General features: G+C 38.3%; 1 protein-coding gene across 1 annotated transcript; it reads right to left on the bottom strand.

The window, feature by feature from the left end:
• Positions 1 to 4,611: 4,611 nt before the first annotated feature.
• SMPDL3A (sphingomyelin phosphodiesterase acid like 3A) lies at positions 4,612 to 24,310 on the bottom strand. The gene is made up of 8 exons (XM_012777525.3): positions 24,088 to 24,310; positions 18,660 to 18,873; positions 17,640 to 17,784; positions 12,439 to 12,535; positions 10,381 to 10,550; positions 9,731 to 9,911; positions 8,319 to 8,443; positions 4,612 to 5,245 (listed from the first exon to the last, which is right to left on the bottom strand). The coding sequence occupies exons 1-8, from the start codon at positions 24,197 to 24,199 to the stop codon at positions 4,928 to 4,930; spliced, it is 1,362 nt and encodes a 453-aa protein (XP_012632979.1). The 5' UTR covers positions 24,200 to 24,310; the 3' UTR covers positions 4,612 to 4,927.
• Positions 24,311 to 25,410: the final 1,100 nt, after the last annotated feature.

Below are 25,410 nucleotides of genomic sequence, written 5' to 3' on the forward strand. Positions count from 1 at the left end.
ATAAAGGTTGTAAAATTGGACTGAATTTGGTAAATTTAGTGAGTGCACCTTCCATGACAGGAAAACATGAAGGGTTTATTGTACAGATAAAAAAAAAAGTATTAACAGATCCAGATACTCTCTTTTCATTGTATCTTGCATCAGCAAAATCTCTCTACTAAAGCTACTATTTTAAGTGACACTTTGCAACAAGTTATAAGTATCATTAACTATATTCCTTCAAATGCAGTTTCAAAACATGCTAAAATTGAAGGATGAGGTATTCGGTGTGGATTTGCTATATCATTCTCAACTGCATTGACTATCACAGGAACAGGTGTTAGCCAAAATGTTGTCTCTATGAGAACAGATAGTTAAATTTTATGAAGAATAGAAGCAGCAATGTGAATTACTGAAAGATTTCTATTGGAATGTGGCATTGTTGTGTGATATCATGTCCAATCAAAACAACTTAAATATTTCTTTGTGGGGCAAAACAAAGTCTATATACGATATGTGGCCAAAAAATCCAAGCATTTTGAAAAAAAAAAAAACCTATCTTTTTTTTCCATAACACGTCTTCAAAAGGAAATTTCATTTTTTATTTTTAGAGATGGGGTCTCATTATGTTGCCCAGGCTGGTCTTGAACTCTTGGCCTCAAGTGATCTTCCCACTTCAGCTTCCCAAACTGCTGGAATTACAGGCATAAGCCACCACACCCAGGTCAAAAGGAAATTTCAGATGAACATTTTCCCCAGTTAGCAAAGGTCACTGATGAGTAGAATGATATATGCTAATCATTTGAAGGATACTCAGCTGTTACAGACCTAATTCTAATTCTCCAATTCAGAGAACTGGAGAAAAAAAAAAAGTTATGATTTTCAAATTCAGTTTCACTGACTTTGAAAATCATAACATCACACTCATATCAGCATTTCAGCCTCACCTAGTTGGCATCACCAAGGCACCTAAAGAACTGCAGATGGAATTGATAGAGCTCTCGGTAGATGACATTTTAAAGTCATTGTTTGATGCTAAGAAAGATCCGACTGCAATATGAAAAACTACAGAATACCCACGTTTCAACAACCTGCCCATAAAATGTTTTCTTGCTTTTCAACCACTTATTGCTGCGAATCTACATTCTCCTACCTAACCCAAATCAAGACTCCTGTAAGGTCACAAATGACTGATGCCCATCTAGAGGATCAACTGCAACTGTGGACTCCATGCTGCAACCAAATATTCAAATGCTTTCCAACAAAATGCAGACACAACAAAGTCATTACAAGTTTAGTTGTCTTTAAAATTAACAAATAGTTTTCATTTTGTGAAAGTATTAAGTATATAGTAGTTAGATTTTTATAAAATAATATACATTTTAAAGTACATCTAGTTGAAGCTTCTTGAATGCAGCATTATTTGATTACAGCTAAATGGATGCAGCCTTCTAACACGAAAAGGTGCCTCACCCCTGGTTTAGGCAATACCAGCAGCGAGGCGGGCAGATGATACACTGCTAGAAGTAAGTCATGTTTATTCCTAACAAAATTTAAATAGAGTAGAAACAACCAAAGTAGTAGATTGAGTCTGAGTTGGTTTGGCTGCTCCCACAGGATACTAATTTATTCTTAAAAAGAAATGTTAAATGTCCTCAATTTAGAGATAATTAGAGCAGCAAAGCATTTAGCAAACTGGAGGGATTGCTGGGTAGTCTGGGTTAGCTGTAACACATCATGAGATTCTTAATCTATCCTTCTGCCCCGATACCCTCCCCATGAGCCCTCTCCTCTTCTAGTAATCCAAACTTCCTCATGATACCACCATCTACCAGTTGCTCCATCAAAAATCCAGGAGTCATTCTTTACTTCTTTCTATATTTCATCTCGTGTATCCATGCCACCAACAAATCCCGCTGCTTCCACTTCCAAATTATGTGATGAATGGAGCTACCTCTCTCCATTGCCACCTCCTCAGCCTAACTACAACCCCCTGTCAGCCTGACCACGTCAAACCCCTCAATGTCTCCATGCTTTCACCATAACTCGTTCTCCCTAGAAGAGCCAAAGTCATCATTTTTAAAGGCTGGACCTCCATTTTTCCTTACCAAAAGTGATTACTTAATATTTAATATATACAAAATATATGAAGAAAAATAAGGCAAACATCAAGAAGCCAGGATACAGTTATATTCCTTTATGTATCTCTCCCCAATCAACTCTCCCATTCACCATCCTCCAACTCTCCTGTACTGTGTTTTATATTTATTTTACCAATACATCTGTTTTTGGTCTACTACATATTTTTCTAAGCAGTTTATTCTATCTTTGCACTTTTAAAGTTCGATATAAATGGTATTATATTGTATTTGTCCTTTGGCAACTATTTTTTTTTTTTTACCTCATTATCAGGCTTGTGATATTTATTCATGTTTGTTTTCACTTCTGTATAGTATTTCACATTCTTTTTTTTTATGAGATGGGGTCTTGCTATGTTGCCCTGGCTGGTTGGTCTCAAACTCCTGGGCTCAAATGATTTTTCCCACCTCAGCCTCCTAAATATTCCTCATTTTGAATTAACAATATTTTATTGATCCATTCTCCTATTGATGTATATTTAAGTGGTTTAGAGGTTTGGGGGTTTTTTTGTTGTTCTTACTGTTGTTATTACAAACAATGCTTCCCCAGATATTTTATACATGACTCTTAACTGTTTTCAAAGTAGCAGTTTCAAAAATCTAAGCTGGATGTAGTTTATGAAATTGCCAAAGCACCGTCAATAAGCAGAGGAAAATTAAGACAAATTTCACTGTAGGCATAATAAAATTCATTATATATATGGACATAATATGAAATAAATCACAATAAAAATTGTAACATGCTCTGATTTTAGAATGAAAAAGTTCATTTAAATACTGATAATGTCCCTAAATATCACTCAGATTTTAAGATCATTTATTTCTATTTTAAGATGAAAGTAAACTGAATACAAAAGGTACCATTAAAAATTTTAAACTCTGGAATAATGTAGTATGGTCCCTAAATGTTGATTGCCCAACACCACCACAAATGCAGGAGTTCCCACCACAGATAACCCTGCAAGTCCTACTGGCTTGTTCTGTTTTGGAGCCTGGACTCGCTTCCCAAGTCAGCTCACACCATCCTTGCTTTTCACTGTTTTAAAATTTTTCCTTATATGGTACAAACTTGTTATCTTAGAACTTCTACGTATAGGAATATATGAATACATGATCTAGTCATTTGAAAGTACCAACTTCAAATACAATTGCAGGCATGATGATTTCTAAATGATGTGATTATTTTATAACAATTAATTTTTGCCTTGTTTTAGTATTCTCACTTCTAAAACATACTAATTTTTTTAAACTTAAAAATTAAAAGAAAAATTTCTCTAATTAATAGTGATAATTCCTTAGATGTAGTGTCTTTATTTTGTAATATCAGTATTTATTTTCTCAGCCCTCTGGAAATCAGGACAGTTGGGTTTCATTATGATGAGATCTTGTGTCTAAAGGTCATTTTAATATAACAAGTCAAGCCAGTTATGAGGATGATGAGTTCCACTCTCCTCAACCTAAGGTTGCTGATTGTATGTCTTGATTGCATGTTGTGGTCTTTAACCAAAACTTTAATCAGGCCTCTCTGATTTCTGTTCGACTAGGTCAACACTGTGCTTCCATTTCTGTTTCTACCAATCCAGTTTGAGCAAGAATTCTGCTAAGTCAGTTTAGGAATAGGAATAGGAATAGGAAAAATCCCCCACCCTTATCTGACCACCCTTGGTATTTCAGCATGCTGGCCTGCCTTTTCTTTCATGTTTCCTCCTAGTAATTTTCCATCCACTGACCCTTACCCTGCTTCTTGGTTATAAATCCCTGCTTGACGTCATGGCAGTCAGAATTGAGTCCACTCCTTCTCCCCCACTGCAGGATTTTGTTGCAGTGGCCCCAACACCCATCACCATGGCCTGCCTTGAATACAGTCTGCCTTACCATCTTTAACAAGTGTCATGAGGAATTTTTTTCCTTTAACAGTTCTCTCCAGCAAGCCAAAGTACTGGGGTATACAATCTTCTCTTTCCCTAAGTCCCTCAGCCTCCCCCTTCTCTCCTCTACTTTAATTCTCCCAGTTTGTCTAGAAGCAGGAAACAGCTTGAGCTAGCCATTGGAGAGCCCTAAAAACAATCTCCTTAAATAAAAATTCATTTTTATCCTCTCTTGAAATATCATGACAAAGAAAATGCCACCACTGCTTGCTAGCATATTTCTTTGAGAAACAGACACAGCTTTCAATTCATTTCAACAATTATTTACTAGGTACTGGGCACTGGACTAGGAACCAGGCCTTGCACTAGTACTGAAGTTGCAATAAGTAAAACTTCTGACATTCTCACCCTTAAAAGTTAGTAGTGCCAAAGACTCACAGAAGGAAGAAAGCTAGGCAATACCTGCCCCATGATGTTTTATAGACTCAGCAATGCCCTAACCCAGACTTTGGTATTTTCCCAAGAGAAGATCGTGCATTGAAAGTGTTAACCTAGTTTATACATGAGGTTTTAACAAGAATGAATTAGAAGATTGAAAATTATCATATTAAGAATACTTCATCATATTTAGGAAAAAGTCCTTTGCTTTATTGTATAAATGACAAATTCAACAAGAGCATAAATTAGACATAATTATATAAACTTGAAGATCAGATATTTACATCTAAGCATCATTTTATTAATGGGCAGTTTAAATATATGCGATATAATAAAAATTTAGAATGCTAAAGATATCTACATTTAGGCATCACAAAAAGAAAATAAAGATAAGAATTCTGCTTGCCAACTCAGTAATTCACAAGGATATGCATAAAATTCCCCACAAACTGATCTTAGAAACAGAGCAATGTTACATTTTCCATGAACATGAACTGTGAAGTACTAATGACAGTGCTTTATATAATATTGTCTGAGACAATTTTCATAGGAAATATGATCAAGATTCATAACTGCACAAATTTGAAAGGCCTTACATATCTTACCACAAATTACACTGCTGTCATAACTCACAAAGTAGTAATTGTAGTATTTCATAAACTGCTTACTGTCTAGAATTGTAAATTGTTTAGCTAATCCATATAAACTTTCTGGCTGCAAGTCTTTGATGCCATAGGTCTGGGTCAGGATATACTCCAGCTTCCAGTTGGACTCTCCCTTTAGATTTGCCTCGGTCAGGTTCAAGTAATACTGCAACATATCCTGTAGTTAAAAACAGTAACAAAGCCTGGTTTATTTTTTGGCACATGAAGCACTGTATAACAATAATAGCCCACATTACGATTTATGTGACATTCTTAATTTAAAATTATAGTCGTTAAAAGCAAAGCAAGAGGCTGGGCGTGGTGGCTCATACCTATAACCCTAGTACTCTGAGAGGCCGAGGCAAGACATCACTTGAGGTAAGGAGTTTAAGACCAGCCTCAGCAGGAAGGAGTCCCTGTCTCTACTAAAAATAGAAAAAATTAGCCGGGCATGGTGGCACATGCCTGTAGTCCCAGCTACTAGGGAGGCTGAGGCAAGAGGATCACCTGAACCCAGGAGTTTGAGGTTGTTGTGAGTTAGGCTGACGCCATGGCACTCTAGCCCAAGCAACAGAGCGAGATGTTGTCTCAAAAAAAATAAAAATAAAAACATAAAAATAAACCAGGAATTAGTTTTAAAGAAAAAGAGGCTTGATTAAAAAAAAAAAAGTCTCAGCTAAGGCACAGTGGTTTATGCCTATAAGCCTAGCGCTTTGGGAGGACGAGGTGGGAGGATTGCTTGAGGCCAGGAAATCAAGACCAGCCTGGGCAACATAGTGAGACTCTATAACTACAAAAAAATTTGAAATTTAGCTGGGCATGGTGGTACACACCTGTAGTCTCAGCTACTCAGGAGGCTGAGGTGTGAGGATCAATTCACACAACCTCAGAGGTAGCCATTCCTAATCATTTGTATAAATCAGTAGTATGCTAGAGAGTAGTTTGTACCAGCTCACAAAAAGCTGGTTGTCACAGTTTTAGGAATGTTGTGAGTCAGCTTATGTCACTTTGGTTGCTTGAAATTGTCCAAGACAGGAAGATTTCGATCAAGGAAATTGGCAAACACTATAAATCAAGACATTTTTTTCCCTCAACGAGCCAGTTGTAAGACATTTACCAGCACAATAGTGTTGTTCTAGACTTTACGTACAAAGTAAACATAAATATTTAGAATATGCATACCCACTTAACTTTCTGGCCTTTTAAAAAAAAATGGAGTCTTACTGTACAAACTGCTTTGTATTTTAAAAATTATTTGGTACATGGGAGGGGAGAGAGGATCTGTGTGAATTACGTGTGGAGGAAGGACTCAGTATGGCACCTGAATGGAGGCTAGGTATGACAAACGAGTGGGCAAGGGCTCAGTGTGACACACGGATGGGGAGGAGCTCTAAGTCACAAGTGGGTCAGGGTCACATGCAGTGTGACACGTTAGGGGAGATGCTCCATGAGCCATGTGAGTGCAAAAGGGCCTCAGGGTGACACATGGATGGGGAAGGGACTCAGTGTGACAATGAGGGGGACTCCCTGAGACACACAGATGGAGGAGGGGCTCAGTATGACACATGCTTGGGGGAAGGGGCTCAGTGTAGCACTTGTGAAGAGGGAGGGGTTACAAGTGGCACAAGAGTGGAGGAAGGATCAGTGTGGCATGAGATTGGGGGACTACGTGTGACACATGAATGGGGTAGGTGCTTGGTATAAAAATAGGTGGAGGGGAATTTCCATGTGATACAAAAGTGGGGCAAGGAGGGAGCGTGACAAAGGAGTGAGAGGCTCTGTGTGACACACGGGTAGGGTGCTGGGCTCTGTGCGAACATGACAGGAGGCGGGACTCTACGGGGTGCATCGGCACGGGAGGGGCTCTGTGTGATACCTGGGTGGAGAGGCTTCATGTGACACGTGACCTCCAGTGTGATACATGTGTCGGGGGAGAGCCTATGTGTGACACATCGGGGGCTCACTGTGAAACTCTGGTGGAAGCGGGGCTAGATGTGACACGTGACAGGAGGGGCTCTGTGTACCACGTGAGAGGGGAAGGACTCCGTGTGACACATGGTGGGGAAGGGCTCTCTGCGACACATTAGTGGGGGGCTTAGAGTGACATGAGGGGGGCTTGAGTGACACTTTAGCAAGGGAGGGGCTCCTTGTGACTTATAAATGGAGGAAAGAAAAAAAAATTTTAAATAAAAATTATTTGGTGCTATATGGGGAAAAATCTTTCCATGGCAGTACATGTATATATACATATACATATATACACACATACACATATAGACATATGTGTGTATGTATCTATCTGAGGTTCAGATCCAAAAAAAGGGAACTAATAGTTGTAAAAAAAAATCCTTTGGACTATATTTTATCAATTATTTTATTTCTCCAAATAATCAAACATTTATGGATTAAACTAGATTTCTGTTGCCCTACCTCCTCCTTCTGTTATTATGTGGAATAATAGAGCCATCTCCTATTTAAATTTGTTTAGGAAAAAAGTAAAATTATATCAACCCTAGTTGTAATTGATGTGAATTATTTTTAAAATTATATTTGTAGGAAGAGGCAATTACCCAAACTGAAGTATCCATAAGCTAAATGGCCAACCTGTTGTGCTCGATTGTTCTAAAGCATAGAGACATGAGCATGTTCCAGAGAACTTCTGTCTCAAACATAAATGTTCAACTCAAATTTTTTCTGTAAAATAATTTTTTTTTGTTAACACTTATTGAGCATTTAGTATGGGCCAACCATTTTTCTAAGTGCTTTACATACAGATTTGTTCATGGAATCCTCATAGCAACTCAGTGAATTCAGTAATATTTTAATTCCCATTTTACAGAGAAATAATCTGGGACACAGAGAAGTTTAGTAATATGGCCCATGAGAGAGAGTACAGGTCCAGAACCTACACTCTTCTTAATAGATATGTTCCAGAGAGAAGGAATTAATATGGCTTAGTGAAAAGTTTCAATATGTATACAAGTCCTCAAATATGACACCATCCAATGAAAGCTTCATCTAAATAAATGTGAAATCCTTAGAAGGAAAGAAACAGCCTCCCAAAGGCTAATGTTACCAGCCCACACTTAGAAAGTTCTGACAAATATTCCAAGAATAAAAAATAAGGACATCATGAGATTTCAACATAAAATACATCTCTCATAGCTGTGCCGAGAAACATTCAACTAAACTAATGAAAACTGCAAAGACATGCATAAATATGGGGTCAACTCTGAAATCTGCCAACTTACCAATAATTTATAGTCACGAGGATCATACTGAAATAGTCTGACACCAGGGTTGTTGGTCTGTTTTTCTAAAATATTCTTCACTGGTGTGACAGCAGGAGCCACAAACAAAGAAGTTATTGGACTTCCTGGAAAAAAATATGCATATAAACATATATATTTTTTAAATCAAGTTTAACTATATTAAAAATATAAACAAGTTCCAGATTAAGAAATTAAGAGACAGAACAAAATGCTGTGTGATCACTGATGTAGTCTTACAACTATAAAGAGATAATTTTGAGAAAATGGGGAAATATTTATTATTGTTGGTTTTGTTAAGTAAGTTAATGTTATTGTGATTATGTAAATTATCCATATATTTTAGCAATGACTATAGGGCTTAAATAGATGTTTGAGATTCATTTTCAAATTTTTCAGGAAAAAATAAAAAGAATACAAATGGGTTATGCAAAGAAAATGTGGAAAAATCTTCATAGATGTTGAATATGAGTGATAAGTGCATGGGAGGTCTGCTGGAACATTTTCTCTGCTTTTCTATGTGTATGAAATTTTTCATAATAAAAAAACGAGTCTATCACAAATAACACGCAAAAATACAAATAGAAAACTAGTTTTTTCAGTGCCTCTACCTAAAACAATATTCCAGTAATTACATAATAAGAATTTGATTAAAGTGTCACCATGTTTTATAAATATCTATTACAGGAGTAAATTTCTTTCCAAGTTAAAATATATATATATATCAAATGATGAAAAGTGGTCATTTTTACCAAGCCAATTCATCCTAGATGAGAAGTGTACATTTCAAAAATGTTCCCCAATTACTGAAAAAAAATGCATATTGATTTTTCTCTTCTCTGACTACTATAAAATGAGAACTCTTATCTTGGTTAACTGTCAGTTTCTTACTAGAGCTTCTTCTATCATTAATATTTTTCTTTTAATGCTGAGTAGTTGACAATGTCAATAAGGGCTTACAAGTAAGAGTTTAATATATTTTATTTAAAATTATTATGTAAGATATGCTTTGCTTTTTAAATTTTGAGAAATGAACAAATCATACCCAAAGCAACTTGAGTCTAGCAGGTTAATAACAAATAGTAATATTTCTCTAAACTCAAAGATCTAGATGAAATTTTGGGGTAGTTGAGGGTTGCAGAAGCCTTTGTGTTGATAGCTAATAAATAATGCTGGCCCCGTGGAGCTAATAGGAGCTTCTGTTGAAACCCAGTTCAAATCATCTTATGATTTGAATACTCGTCATATAATTATCAAAGGTAACTCAGAAAAGGCTAATGCTAGCAGGTTTTATAACAAAACTTTTAATGTACTGAATCAGTAAATGTACTGGATATTCACTGCTTTGCTCTAGCCTCTTGGACTGGGGATATGCAAACAGAACATCACATTACCTTTTGTGTCTGAAAGAACCATAATGCTATCTCGGTGAGTGTGCCCATAAAATTGTCCTGCAATAACATCGCTGAATTTTCTAAAAATATTTATCAATTTCTCATTATAGTATTCTCTCATTGCTGTGGTGCTCTTTGACGAAGGCAAATATCCCACTGGAACATGTGCTATGATGTACACCTGGAGAAAGAAACACAAGGAGGATGCATGAGGATATTTTTGCACATTCATCATAACTAAATGACATTTGGATATCTAAGACTGAAAGTGTATTAATTAAAATTTAGAAAGTAAATATCCCACCTCTCCTATTGATGACAAAAAAAGAGATGAAACATGAAACTATTAAGGTCACTATATTTGCACTTGTCTCATTTATACTACTCTAATGATATAAGGTAACTATGACCCTGGTTATAATTTTTTGAATTGGCCTCTTTTTATATCAATAGGTGTCCATTAATCCTAAAAGCAGTAAAAGCAAAGCAAAATAAAAAGAAACAGAAGAGATGAATTTATAATGTGTTTCATGTGAAAACATCTTCAAATTCTAATACTCTTATTCATCTCTGAGTCTGCCCCAAGTTTAATAAATACACAAATTTAATTTTCTGTTTATATCCTGATGATTTTGGTCTGTGGGACATACCTGTTCTTTATTTTGCCGAGAGCTGTTCAGTGTACTTTCCAGCCATTCAAACTGATTTGCTGGGTCAGTCTTGTTCAGGGTCACGATATTTGGGCCATAGTACAAGTTTGTGTTTAGACTGATAATCCTAAGGTTTGGATTAGTTCTAACTTTCTGGGAATAAAAGCCACCTATAAAAACAATTTGAAACACACATACACACATATTCAGACATTGCGAAAGCAAACTCTTAAGGCTTACAGTATAGTTGGGAAGCTCACACTCATTTCTCACTGTTTAGTGTGGATATATATATAGGCTGTCATTAGAAAGGAATCAGATATAATAAACATTGATTGAAAACCTACTATGTGCCAGGGCCAATGCTGGCACTTTCACATATTGAGGTAACAAGAGTTGTATCCAATATTCAGATGAAAAGAAATGCAGTAAGCAATGAGACTGATTTTTATAAAAGAAAGATTTATACATTGACCCCTACTTTTATATGACTAATGAGGTAAGAGGAGAGATATTGTGTAATAGAGAATTCAAAGAATGGCAACACACATGGATCTTACTGGAGACCACTGAAGGAAAAAAAAGATCAGCTAACCCAGAGCTGCTACAATCCCAGCGGAGAAGACACTTGGAGGCATCACCCTAGTCCTGCCTCTGAACCAGTGGTGACAGAACACCCGAGGGTCTGCTGCAATGACACTTTCAGAGCTGGTCATTGGGATCTTTGCTTGGCTTTCTGTGTCCTGGGCCCACTCAGCACCATGCCTTCCTTTAACTTTCAGTCACAGCTAATAACTGCGTCTTTAATTTCCTTTATTTTTCCCTGTAGTCATAACACCTTATGATTTTTACTGTCATAGTGGCAAGGCAGATAGGTTTGAATTTGTTGGAAGTTATTTTTGAAAAGCTGCCATTTAGGCCCTAGTAGAAGATAACAATAGTTTTCACTAGGGGCTCTGAGATGACAAATTTGAGGCACTTGATGCAGAGCATCTCTGTTCCAAATCACTTCTGTGTTTAAGATATTCACAGAAAGCTTTTTATGACTTTCAACTTTAATATGTCACTCCAGTGTTTAACTGGAGATTTGACAGATATCACTGGAAGGGGTATCAGTGTGACACTCACATGACTCTTCCTTAGGGCCAGGATTCCATGTGTCATCTTTTCTCTGCCTGCCCCTGTCTACTTTAAGCTGAGCCTCCTTAGCATCTGGAGTGTCTCTTCAGGCATCTTGATCACTCTTTGTGGCTCTCCCTTGTACTTGCACAAGCTCTCCATGTGCCCTGCAGGTCTGAGGGTACAGGACTAGATGCAGTTCCCTAGATTAATCAGGACCATGGCCTAATTCTAAGACAGCAGGTCTCAAATTCATATACACTGTGATTTGCTGAGTGCTAACAAAAACAACAACAAAATCGTGTCAAAGCCAAAAGTTTAAGAAAAACTTTCAACTCACGGAAATCTAGCCATTAACTTAATATTTGTCTCAAAATTTTAAATCACCAAAGTCTTAGTTTAACTACTAGGCACCTGAGTGAAGCTCACAAAATGTCAGGGATTTATATAATGCTGTGTTGAGAGCCACTGGAGCAGGGGACCTTTAGACATGACCTAGGGAAGGTTCTACTGTGCAATAATTACACATTACTTTTCCAAGCATCTCAAGCTCTATGTTAAAAGCGTAGTTATCCTCACTTTACCAGCTGTTTGCTTTATACAATTGTGCTGCTTGTTTAAATGTCAGTGTCCATTCTCTCTTCTCAATCTATTTTCCAATTAGAAACATATACTTTCGTTTACATTCAAATGCAAAGTTCAGCTTTTGCTTCATGTAGGACATACCTACTGACTGGGAGTAAAGGAAGGGAGGAGCTCCCTACAAGACAAACAGGTTTGCAACGTGTGTCACAAGCTGTGTCACTACTCACTGTCCTCCAGAAACACTGGGTAGAGAGGCTCTCCAGAATTGGCACGTCCAAGCAAACATTATTTAAATCTTTAATCAATATGAATAAAAATGGAAGCAAAAGAAGGATAAGTGAATCTCTTGCTTACCTCCCCTTAAAGTACGAACAGCTTCTTCATCTAGCCATGGTTTCCAGAGATTTGCTACTGCATTGTACACTTTACTGGAGACTATAGGCAGCTGATCCTGGCCACAAACAACAAAATCCACCATTGAAACTTTAAAGATATACAATTAATTAACTTAAACATTACTTGAATGCTGAGGGCTATGTTAGGCATTTGGAGATGCAAGAATGAATACTAGATTGATTTGGTCTTCAAAGAATTTATAACTTAGTTGGGGAGTGGGGGACAAAATATAATCAACTGACTATAAGACAATGTGCTGGGTGCTACCACAGAGGTCCTGGAGGTGCAGAAGTGAGAACAATCAAGTACAGCCCAGGGAGTCAGGATAAAAGGTGAAGAGAACATTTGAACCAGGCCTTGAACAAGGATTTTACCAATTTAATAAGAAAGGGCATCCAAACAGAAGCAATGGCTCAGACACAAACACAGACACAGAACCACACAGTCCTAAATACAGAGAAGACCTCATGTTGTAGCATGACCCGGGTATGCCAGGAGTGCGCTCATTAAAGAGCCTGAAGGCAGGCTTGAGCCTGAATTACAGGGCCTGATGGAGCATGCCCAGGGAATGGGAAAAAAATGATGATTTTAGAACTTAACAAAGTCCTCTGAAATGTTAAAGCTATCATGAAATTTCTTAACTCCTTGAATGAAGATTTATAAACATGTGCTTTTGATTTGGATAAGTCTCTTTATGGCAGCCTAAATCAATGTTTTGATTGATTTTTTAATAAGTATAAAACGTTATTTTTATTATCATAAAAATATCTTTAAGGTGATTCTAAGCTCTAGAGAGAAAAATAAACAAAACTTTTAGTAAATACTGAATAGAAATCTGGAAATCATTTGTGAAATTGGATGTTTATTTCTATGTTTAAAAGAATTATATTTAGGCCGGGTGCGGTGGCTCATGCCTATAATCCTAGCACTCTGGGAGGCTGAGGCGGGCAGATTGCTCGAGGTCAGGAGTTCGAAACCAGCCTGAGCAAGAGCGAGACCCGTCTCTACTATAAACAGAAAGAAATTAATTGGCCAACTAATATTTACAGAAAATATTAGCCGGGCATGGTGGCGCATGCCTGTAGTCCCAGCTACTCGGGAGGCTGAGGCAGCAGGATTGCTTGAGCCCAGGAGTTTGAGGTTGCTGTGAGCTAGGCTGACACCACAGCACTCACTCTAGCCTGGGCAACAAAGCTACACTCTGTCTCAAAAAAAAAAAAAAAAAAAGAATTATATTTAAAAACTAAAGCCCCCATCTTCACTTTCCTCATTTCCTTCTGTATATTGGTAAGATATACCTGTTCCAGAGACATACCTGTTCCTGTTCCCTTAAAGTATTAATCAAAACACTTAGTTATTTTTCAAGATTATGCCCAAGTCACATCAGTTCTTATGACATGTCCCCAAAACATGAAAATATGGATACATTCAGGACAAGTAATAACCAAATGATTTGTTTTAGTTGGAGTTAATTGCCCAAAATATACTTAGAGTTTATGTTAGAGATCAGGGTTACCTGAGAATTATACAGCATCTTGGCCAATCTATATTCTGATTAAAAATGATTAAGCATCATCATCATCATCATCACCATCATCATCATATAATGAAAAGCCACAAAGTCTCGGCCATTTGTTTACTTTGGGGATGGATGCCAAAGTACAGTATGTGGATATAAAATCTTAAAATTACATAAAATCACTCTAGATTTTCTTCTCTATTTTAAATATGAAAAATATGAGCATCAGAGAAGTTAAGTCATTTATTCAGGCATAGCTGGTCCGTATCAGAGCTGGATCTAAACCCATGATCACTCTTAAGTCCAACTGTCTATTGCACCATGTTTCCTTCCCATTTCTTTTTGGCTGTGACATGACTACTGCTGAGAAATGAGGTTTAGTGGGAAGTAATCCACCCATAGGTTTGGTGGCACCAGTCCGGCCAGTGCGGCAGTAAATGGGGACCCTGGCCCAGACTGCTTCCTTTGGGTGGCAACAGAAAGGGACACCTGGGCTTCCCACACTAATACCTACTTCTGTATAATGGGTGGGGACACACATCTCTCTACATATATGTTTATGTAGCTGTGGTGCACACACATGGGGTTTTAAGGGAAAAATAGCACTTATCAAATGTATTAATATTTGTTCCTAATGTTCTCCAAACTTATATATCAGTTTCTAGGAGAATTTATTAGGGAGCTTTCATGTTACATTTGACATTCCTGAAACTATGAGGTGGAAGGATGGCAGTAAAATAATAGAAAGAAGATTTTCTGATATAAAGTCATAAGGTAGAAAGAGAAAAAAATTAACAGTTAAAGATATACAGGCTGTCCAATTTACCTTGGCTGTATATATAATAAGATATGTTATATAAGTTAGATAGCATCCATATGTTTGAATATACGATTTGACTTGACAAAAAGAAGAAAATAGTAAAATGAAACAAATCTTCAAATGAGTCAGGAAGATTATCCCATGTCACTACTTAAAGCTACAGTAATGCACCAACCCACTTACTGAGGGCTTATTATGTGCCAGGTAGTAAGCTATGCCCTTTTCATATCTTATCACTAATTCTCACAAAAACTTTGCAAGGTAGGTATTATTGCTCCTATTTACAAATGAGTGATCTATGGATCACAGATAATAAGTGAATCACCCAAGTTGGCCAACATATCAGAAACAGAATAGGTTAGAGATTTATATTCTAAGGACTCTAAACCACACATACTTTCCACTATCCCAGTCTGAGTGTCATGGAAGGCACATAAAAATAATGTGTGTGACCTCAGTTTCCTGGAGCTCATTTGTCCCCAAGCTCTGCACTATGTGGTCTAACATCTCAACAGAAACAAAAGTTGATCACTATTTGAGAGGCTGACTCACAAAGACTCAACTATCATCCATCTCAAGATGGTAGGCCAGGGCAAAGAAGTCACTTGAAACTGAAGTTTTTCCTAGAGTGCAACTGGTGGGGAAAGAGGATTGAGCAATTAATGTGATGTGGCTTATAAGATCATTATTTTATTGTATTGCCCAATATTGCTATATTAAAGACAGAAACAGGAGTTTGCAGGAGTTTGCAGGGTTTTGCCCTGAAGGAATATGTGAACTCATTAGTTCACCTATCAAGGGCTGCCTCGCCTTGAGATGGCTCTCAAAGCTCCTGTGTGAATGTTTTCCAAGAGGCTTCCCAGTTATCTCAGAATCTGTGAAGTCTTCCTGTTTTTGAAAGACAAGACAGGTAAATATCTGGCTCACAGAATGGGAGCCAGAGACAATGAATCCCCAAGGCAAGAGATGGCAAGAGACGGCAAGAGACGCACCCGTGTGATTATGAACAATTTGTTTTGTAGAGATGGGCTTCCTGCTCTCTCCTGACTGTCTGCCTTAAGTCCACAACAACTAGATCAAAGAAATATAGAGCCACCATACCTCTTTGTTATTGATAACCATCTCTTAAAACTTAGAAGTTAGTTTTTAAAAGACTTTATATCTGTTTGTTCACCTAGATAGATTAAAATTTGTTAAAAGCCCTTTAAAAGGACTTTTGACCCGAACCCACTACCTGTTACCCATAGCAACCAAAATTATCTGATATGTAAATCTGTTACCCTGGCAACTGATAATTGATATCTATGATTACAAAAACCTATGTGAATCTAACCATAATTCTGGACTACTTACAGAGATGTGGTTCAGACTCCTGAGTACCTCTGCTTTATCTTGATATAAACCTTTAAAACTATACCTCAGCCTCTATATATTCTTTTATTCTCTATTTCCTATCAATTTTCTTATTCTCTATGATGACCACTATCTAAGGGACCTGGCTTCCCAGGGAGAAGCAACTGATCTCCTCACGGCCCTGCCACCCCATATACAACTTTCCAAAATCACTATTTTTAGGTTAGATTAGCTAAAATAATCAAGACCTCAAAACCCCCACTGATCATCCATTTGATGTGAGATGGAAAAGATATCCTAAGCAAAGAGAAAAATGTAGACAAATAGAGGCATGAAAGTGGTTATCATGTTTAGAAAATATTTCATATGTTAGGCAAGAGCAGGGGATATATGTTAGTGTGTTGGTCTAACTGAACACAAGGCTGGGGTGGAAAGATATGGAATGTAGGCACTGCCACTAAGGGCCTGTGAAAACTTAGACAAGCACTTAACATTACTGGGCGTCAGTTTTTTCATCTACAGAATGAAGGGTTGATGCGGACCAGTGGTCAGCAAACTTTTCCTATAAAGAGTAATATAATACATATTTTAGGTTTATAGGCTATACCATCTCCACTGCAACTACTCTACTCTGCCATTATAACACAAGAGCAGACAACACAGAATGAATGGAATCATAGCTGTGCTCCAGTAAAACTTAATTTACAAAAACAGGCAGCAGGCAGAATGTGGATCACAGGCAACAGTTTTCCAAGCCCTGGACTAAACAACAATCTCTGGGATCTCTTGAATTTATACAAATCTAAGATTCTATACTACTACAACAGGACCCTGTAACCAGGACTGGTATCCAGCTTTTATGCACAGGTTATCTATCAAACAACCTGGTTGGAGCCGGCTACATCAGGCAACATATTTTCTAAACAGGACCTTGAATCACAAAGTCCTTGAATCACATCTTAATTAGATAAACAGGACTTGAACATGGACCTCCCTTGTGGGTTCTTGTGATAGTTCGTTATGTTTTTGTTTTTAATCGCAATCTAGCTTCTATCAGAGTATGCAGATCTTTGTACACATAATAGAAATTATGGAAAATGTAAATATTTGTCAACATTAACCTTTCATGCTAACCCTGTCATGGAAATACAAATGAACAAGAACATTATTCAAAAGAAAGGAGAAACTGAAAAAGATTATGAAGGTAAATGGGAATTAATAACACACAAACTGAGTAATTTCCTTCTGAAAACTCAATATTGACACAACTCTTTATGAATTATCAGAACAATCCTTTTAAAGTCCCCAAAGCACTTGTCTTTGCCTTTTTGGATAATCAGCATTAAGAGCACACTTTATCTCCATGACCCAGTCCCACGCCCTATCACTGGCTCATGTTGTCATAATCTTGACACTAGTGGTGGGAAAAATCCTTTAAGCACTTCTGGAAGCTGATGTCAAATTTACCTGTGGCCAATAGTCATGATTACCCAGTGCAGGTAAAACCTGCAGATTTGGAAAGAAACTCTGAATGGTGGTTGTCATATTAGTGATCACATTTATAACAGTTTCTGTTGAGAGTTCAGCTACGGGAACATGAGGTGGGCTATCCCTGAAAAAAAGACAGAATCATAAAGAACAAATCAGTTTTCATAAAGCATCACTAGACTTATGCATGATGCCTGGCTATAGAATAGAATTTTCTATTCTATAAAATAGAAAATCAACAAAAATGTAATACAAAAAATACACCAGAAACCCTAAAGTCCCAGTCTCTTTCACTGCCACATTGAAGATTTATGAAAGAGAAAAAAAACTACAGCAATTAAAAGCACAGATTCTAGAGCCAAAATGACTGGATTCAAATCCCAGTTTTGCCAATTACTAGCTGTGTACGCTTGGGTAAGTTAGATTCTCAGTGCCTTCATTTCCCCATCTGTAAAATGGCAATAATAATAATACTTATTGTTAAGATTAAATAAATTACCATGTATAAATCAATTAAAACAGTGCTTAACACAAAGTAAACACTTTACAATTATTGGCCATGGTCATTATTGCAAGTGCAAGAAATACAGACCTCCTTACTTTGAAGTGGAACTAGTTAGTTATACCACTTGAAGATGATGCTTTAGAAAATTGCCATGACTGGTTAATTCTCACTGTTGCCTTTTGGCCTTTGATTATTTAATCAAGACCTATTATCACATTAATCAACACCTCAAGACACTAATACAAGTCTACTGTTTATGAATTTATCTCTTTGTTAACACTAACAAATTTCTAAGCCTGTACCCCAAAAGAATATACTATGACTTCTAAAATTGTTCTTATCTCTAATAATGTTGATTAATTTGACCTAGTATTTTTTAACCCAAATAATTCTCATGATGTAATTCATCTCTGTATGGAATTTACCATTCTAACGAAACTGAGGATACTGTGGATAAATACTGAGTAATTCATAGTGTTTCTATAATCACTTACCCTGTCCATATCATGAAAGATGCTTCTTGTCCTGAATTTTTAATAAAATCAAATACCGACAAAATAAGTTGATATGGAGAATCACACAGAACATCTCCAAAGGGACCAGGATTGGAGGCATTTGCACCTTTGGATGAAGAACACACTTTTGTGTGGTCATCTGTGATGTGGTAAGTAGGGTCTAAGTGTAAGTCCGTCACATGCCAAAATTGTCCTGTTGATTAGAAAAAAATACTGATAAATCTACTTTTTTGATTTTGGAATTCTCATACAAATATTTACAGTGAGACTAGAGACAGTTGTTCCTCCCTATGGTGGAGAAAAGCCTTAGTAATTTAAATGTTCATATGTCCAAAGTTAAATACAACCCTTCCCTGTGAGAAGATAAGGATTCAAAGAACAGTAGGAAGAATTTACCACTTATGTGTGTCAAAACTGATGAGCTCAGTTAATACTGACTACCTAAGGAAGACTACACAACCAAGAGAAGTTTGTATAGTAAAATATATGGAGATATTATTCCAGGAGGTCAGTGATAAGATCATCTTGTGTCTTATAGCATGTCTCTTGGTAGAATTTAAGGTTTGGGAAATTATTTACATTCTTCTCGTATAAAATTGGCATAGAAATATGCAGTTTGTTAGGAGTGCATGGTGAGTAGATTGCAGAACAAGGAACTATATAGATTACTCAATTTCTTATATAACCTTGACTCTCAACATAAATTGAAAGAACATAAATCTTTAATACTAGCTTTAAGCCAAAAATAGGAATTTCCTGTGGTTCTTACAAGTTATTTAGCAGAAGTACATCTTCTGTCATACACTTGTATAAAATGTTAATACTATTAGGGAAAACAGTCATTAAGAAGGATGCTTCCATTGGGTTTTCAAGAAGCCAAACCCATTTAATACCATAATGGCTCAGAAATCATCTTAAGGAAGACTCTTTCTGAATCTTCCTTAAGGAGACTGAAGGAATAGAACAAATAATCATAGTAATATCTCTCTATATTAAGCATTTACCATGTGCCAGGCACTGTGATAAGCAATTTAAATGTACTATGTCGTTTCATTCTCAAAACTACTCTCTGAAGTAGGAATCCTGATTCTCATTTTAGAAGCTGAGAAACTAATGTTAGATCAATTAGGACATTTGCCCAAGTATACACAGCTAATAAATGAGAGTCAAACTCTAAACCTTCATTCTGAAGGGCCCCCAAGTTTGCTTATATATAATTTCTATATATATAATATGATTTTGCTGCCTTCTCATAAACAATTTTCAAATTGTTTTAATATTGAGTTTTTTTCACACTTTGAGTTTTTGAATTCGCTCTGATTATGACTAATTTACATCACAAACACAACAAAGGTGACGAGGTAGCACATACCATACCAGAAGCAAAGAGCAAATAAGTAGAATGCAAACTTTTATCCATACAAAAATGATAAAACTTGAATAAAACCCAAAGCTGGGATAATAAAGTGAAAACAGTTAATTTGTTAAGGTGGAAAAGGTAGATTATCTTTTGATTGTTGTTTCTTCCAACATCATTGCTGTAATAATTTTATAACATATTTAAGTTCACAAATAAAAAGTGGTAGACAAAAAATTCAGAAGAAAGTAGACTTAAAATAGTCTTTACAGCTAATAACTCAGCACTTAGTCACCATTTGAAAACATTGGCAAGAGTAATTTGATTAATTTTATTCTATAATGCAGAAAATAACCCAACCTTTATTGCCAGCTTAGATAATAATTTATCCAGCACACAAAGTAAAGACAGTCAATAGCTCAGAATCACCTTAGAGGATGCCTTTCCTTGGAGTATAAGTAGATAATAAGTAGATAATGCAACTCATTTTAATGTAAACAGTATTTTTATTATTTGTAGAATGTTAAGGTATAGTAAACTGCTCACAACAGTATGTAACCAGCTCCATGAACAAAAAATGCCTTTTTGCAGTTTTATGTTTCAAGTTCCCAGGCCAGTAAGATTTGCTGACCAGAACTTTGTAATTTTCTCTTTTATTGATCACCTCCCTTTTGAATTGTTTTCAGAAATAATAAGGAGATAATTACAAGGCCTTACAGTACCCAAGAGGTCAGAGAAGTCAAGATAAGCAGTTCCACAATGAACCTATTCCCCACTACCTGCATGCACACAAGACTGAAAGAATGACCAATATTACCCCCTAGCTCATTACACTACTAAAATCTCCACCCTGAAGAGGCTTACCCACCATTTTTTGGTCATGTAACGTATGTGCCAGTATGATTTCTCACAGTGCGTGCGTGCCCTGCACTCCACCCCAAACATGTAATGATGCTGATTCACTTCATGCATTATTTGCACTATTCATTACCCTTCTAGGTAAAACCCTGACCCTATAAGCCAGAGAGAGGTAATGAGGCAGTCCTCCCACCTCCCTGTTGATGTCCTCTGCAATAAATTTCCTTTCTTCCTTGATAATCCTCCTTATCTTAGTAATTGGCTTTCTGTGTGGCAAGCAACTGAATGGGGTGGGGGGCCTTCATGGGTTCCTTAACAAGTATAGTGTTATGGTTAACAGTGAAGAGTCAGACTGTCTGACTTCCAAACCTAGCTGCGCCACCTACTCATCTAGCTGTGTGATCTTGACCTGCTTCATCTGTAAAATGGGAATAATAATAGTACATAATGTAAGGTTTAAGTGACTTAGTAGAGATAAAGTCCTTAGAAAGTGTAAGACACCAACCAAGTAAGCTCTATGTTAATTTTCCTGTTATTATTTTGTAACTGCAAACGCTGAATTTCAAATTCCCCGTTTCCAAGTAATACTTAAAATTCATTGAGCACGTATGATATGTTTAGTACTGTTTTTTATGCTTTACATGTATTAACTCATTATTATTTCCATTTTACAGATAAGAAACTGAAGTGCACAGAGATTAAGTTCAAATTACATATATCACCTGCAACAGATCTAAAATATGAATCCAGGATGTCTGACTCCAGTGTCTATGTTGGCTTTAACAGCACACACTGCCTCTTTGTGTGTGCTCACATTCAAATATCCTCAGTCTCACCTGCCTCACATGAAAACAGATAATGACAAAATCTACTTTCCAGATACTATCAAGATTAAGAAAAATGAGATTATAAACAAAATCAATTTTTATAAACCAAAACTTGAAATGTATTAAGGGCACATCCCTCTGATGTAATGTAGTACCTGGATTTATATATCTCCAGCATCTAGAATATGCCTCACCTGCAGCAGGCCACCAACAAATATTCTTTATTTCTATATGATGACATTTAGGCAAAGACAGGTTTCAAGCTTTCCTTGAGATCACGTGATGACCCAGTAATGAAAGCTCACCTGGAACCAGTCTCTCCTGTCTAATCCTCTTCCTACTACATGGCATTGCCAGACAGAGAAATGAGGGGGTAATTATTTAGATTCACTGAGAGATATCTTTAAATAGAAGCCAAAAACAGAGCTCTGACAGATTCTTAACCTGGGATTTATGAATAATGAACCTCAGGAGGTCTCACTTCCCACCCTTACTGGAATTGTATATAAAATGCTGTGTGCATGTGTGTGTGCATGTATGACGTGGCCTGTGGCAGAGCCCACATCCCAATGCAGGTTCCCTGGTTCAGAGCCCAAAGTTGTTTTCACTATATCATAATTACTTTCTTGTTCTGCAGACCATCTTTAAAAAGATTTCCAAAAATGTCTGTCTCTGTGTTGTGTGTGTGTTCAATATATCTAGGTAAATGCTCAAAATTAAAGCAGAACATCTTTAAGTCAAAGAAAATGTTATAATGTATCCTAAAGGACCCATGAATCATAGTTCATATGTTTGGACATATGGTTGTTGTTTAAATAGGTGTTTGACTATAGGGACTTGACAGGGCAGAAAGCCGAGACTAGAAATTTAAATATATAAATACAAAATAAGCAAGTAGAGGCCAGGCATGCTGGATGTTTAAAAGGAAGTTCAAGCATTTGGGGCTGGGAGGAGGGGAAAGGAATGTTCACATCAAGTGGAAAACATGTAAGATAGGGCACGTAATGTGCATTGTGAAACTGAGTTTCACTTCAGACCTTTGAACTCCAGTTACCAGCCTCCCTTCCTCTTCAATAGTAGGTCATTCAACCTGTGGCTGTCACAAGAAAAGTGTTCACTGAGTCCTTCAGCTGTCAGATCCTTAAAATCCAAAAGGTGAATTTGCCATTGGTTGGTCTCATGCGACCAGAGACATTTAATCTCAAAATCCTCAACAGTCATGGAATTAAAGTAAAACAACTCCAGCTTAAATAAACGCAGAAACCAGCATACATAAACATTTTGGGGCAATATCTTGTTATGACTGACCTTTGCCACAATTGGGAAACCAGATTTACAGTTCTTGTTTCAGATTGCCTGACAGCTGAGTCATGAAGACTCGGCTATCCAAAAAAGAGAAGACATTTGCCTAGAATATTCCCAAAGTCCTGAGAGAGAGCAGAGACGGAGAGAAAGAGAAGTTTCAGCACTAACGTAGTACCGACTCTCAGGGACAGCTCTCTGCTTCTCTAATTTCATTTTTCCTCTAAGAGAGCAATTATTTTTAAAGCGAGTCGGGGAGGTGAAGGCTTCTTGATTTTTAAAACTGAACGCTCAGATGGCATTGTACAATCTCTCATCAAACATTTATCTATTCTGGACCAGTGATTCTCAAACTTTAGCGTCTATCAGAATCACCTGGAGAGTCTGCTGAACAGCGGATTGTCGGACCCCACCTTCAGAGTTTTGGATTCTGTAGGTCCAGTATGGGGCTGAAAATGTGCAATTCTAACAAGTTAGGTGCAGCTGAGCTGCGGGTCCCAGCTCACACTCACACAACTACCACTGCAGCAGCCACTGGGCTGAGTGTTGAGTCGCTCTCTGATTGGGAGAGGGGCAGAAGGCAGAGTGCGACTGAAATTTACACCCGGGAGGTGAAAGGGAAACTCTGCAGTCCCGCTCCGCTCCGGGCAGACTGGGGCAGGTGGGACACATCCAACTCCCAGCTTCCTTTTCCCTGAGACCTGCAGCATTTCCTTCCTTCCCCACAGAGCAAAGCAAGAAGGACTCCGGATGTAAACAAATGCCCCGCCGGCGGAATCCCGCCCTTGGAGCGCCCCCACTGGCGCGGGCATGTCCCCCAGCGCAGCCCCCACCTCCCGGCGCAACGACCGGTTCTCCGCTCCCTCGGTCGCCGTCGCCCCCGCCCTCCCCGCCCTCCCCGCGCCCCGCAGCCGCAGTCCACGCCCGGCGCGCCGGGGGCCCAGCTGGCCGAGCCTCGGCCGGGCGCGCAGCTGTCCCCGCGCACTTTCCGCGACTTTGCCCGGGCGCTCCCGCCCAGCGCTCTCGGCAGCTCCCGGGAGGAAGAGGGTCCCGGACGACTCACCCACCGCCGCAGCGGGACCCCGGCCGCCAGCGGGCGCCAGGGGCAGGCCGAGGCCGGGGCGGCCGTGCCAGGCGGCCAGCAGACAGCAGACGAGAGCGCCCAGCAGCGCCATGGCTGGCCGTGGCACGGAGCCGGGAGGCTCGGGCTGTCCCGCGGTTCCACTCGGACCGCCGGGCCCGGGGCGGGGAGGAGGTACAAGAACGACGCGGTGTAGAGGCCCAGCCTATCACGTGCAAGGGCAGGTTCCGCCGCGGGTCGGTTAGCCTGACCTTCAGCCGTTGCATAGCTATTAGCACTCTTGCTTCTTAACGTCAGTGACTGGCCTGGGAAGGAATGTTTTCGGGCCAACCCCAAGCAGATCATCTTCCTTAAACGCCACCAGGCCCTAAATAGATAGGGCTCCTCAGCAAGATGTAATGCAGAAAGCCCTGAAGTATCGTGATTTGGACAAGGCCAGCAGAAGTTTTGGATAGCGCAGTGGATCTCCAATTGTAGTTTCTGGAGCAGCAGCAGCAGCACCACCACCTGGAAACTCTGAAATGCACATTCCCAGGCCCCAACCCAGACCTATAGAATCAGAATCTGGGGCTGGAGCCCAGCAAGTTCAGCAATTTGTGTTTTCACAAGCCTGGATGGTGATGTTTGAGAACCAGTGCTCAAAGACAACAGGTGTTTTTTTTTGTTTTTTATAGAATATGTCTCAGAATCATGCTCTATGCATTCTAGAGATGCATAGAAATAATAGAGGTGGTTGATTTTACTTTTCCAAGTGACATTTGAAGATACTTAGTCTGGCAAAGAAGTCCAAATCCCCAAAGTGCATTGTGTCCTATGCTCTGTGTTCCTCCTCTTAAATTTATGACAATGCTGACCTCTTTAAGATAATACAGCTAAGAATTTAAATTCATAAGGTGTGGAATTACTTTGGAGAAGAAAGGGTCTTCCAGAATTACTAACTTCATAAAAGACGTTGTAGAGTGTATTTGTTTCCCATCAAAGACAACCTTTTTTTGTATCCTGTGTAATTTAGTGGGAGTGTGTCTCATAAAAGGGGCTTTGAAATAAGAATCAAGGCGCCTCTGTTTCCTTTTCAAGTCCTGCCAGGACTGTCCAAGTCTTGCCTCAGCTTTGGGATGATTCAAAAGCGTTTCAAGAAGCAAAGTGCATTCCAATGGTGGACAAAATGGTCGTTGGAGTCTCTCAGTCCACAACTTCCAAAGTATGGGAGAAAATGAAGCAGGGGAAAAAATGGTGAGCTAGTGAGGGAGGACAACTTTAAGGATAGCAAAATAACGTGTGACTTTCTAGTCCAAACATTTTAAA

The sequence above is a fragment of the Microcebus murinus genome, chromosome 5, assembly GCF_040939455.1.
Source record: "Microcebus murinus isolate Inina chromosome 5, M.murinus_Inina_mat1.0, whole genome shotgun sequence".
NCBI classification, from domain to species: Eukaryota; Metazoa; Chordata; class Mammalia; order Primates; family Cheirogaleidae; genus Microcebus; species Microcebus murinus.

Bases quoted from the DNA above. Each gene is read 5' to 3' on its own strand.
- SMPDL3A (XM_012777525.3), bottom strand. From the start codon at position 24,199: ATGGCGCTGCTGGGCGCTCTCGTCTGCTGTCTGCTGGCCGCCTGGCAC. The intron at 18,874-24,087 runs GTGAGTCGTCCG...TCTAATCAACAG, and splicing joins GGGTCCCGCTGCGGCGGTGG to GACAATTTTGGCATGTGACG. The intron at 12,536-17,639 runs GTAAATTTGACA...GTTTGTGGCCAG, and splicing joins ATCATGACTATTGGCCACAG to GATCAGCTGCCTATAGTCTC.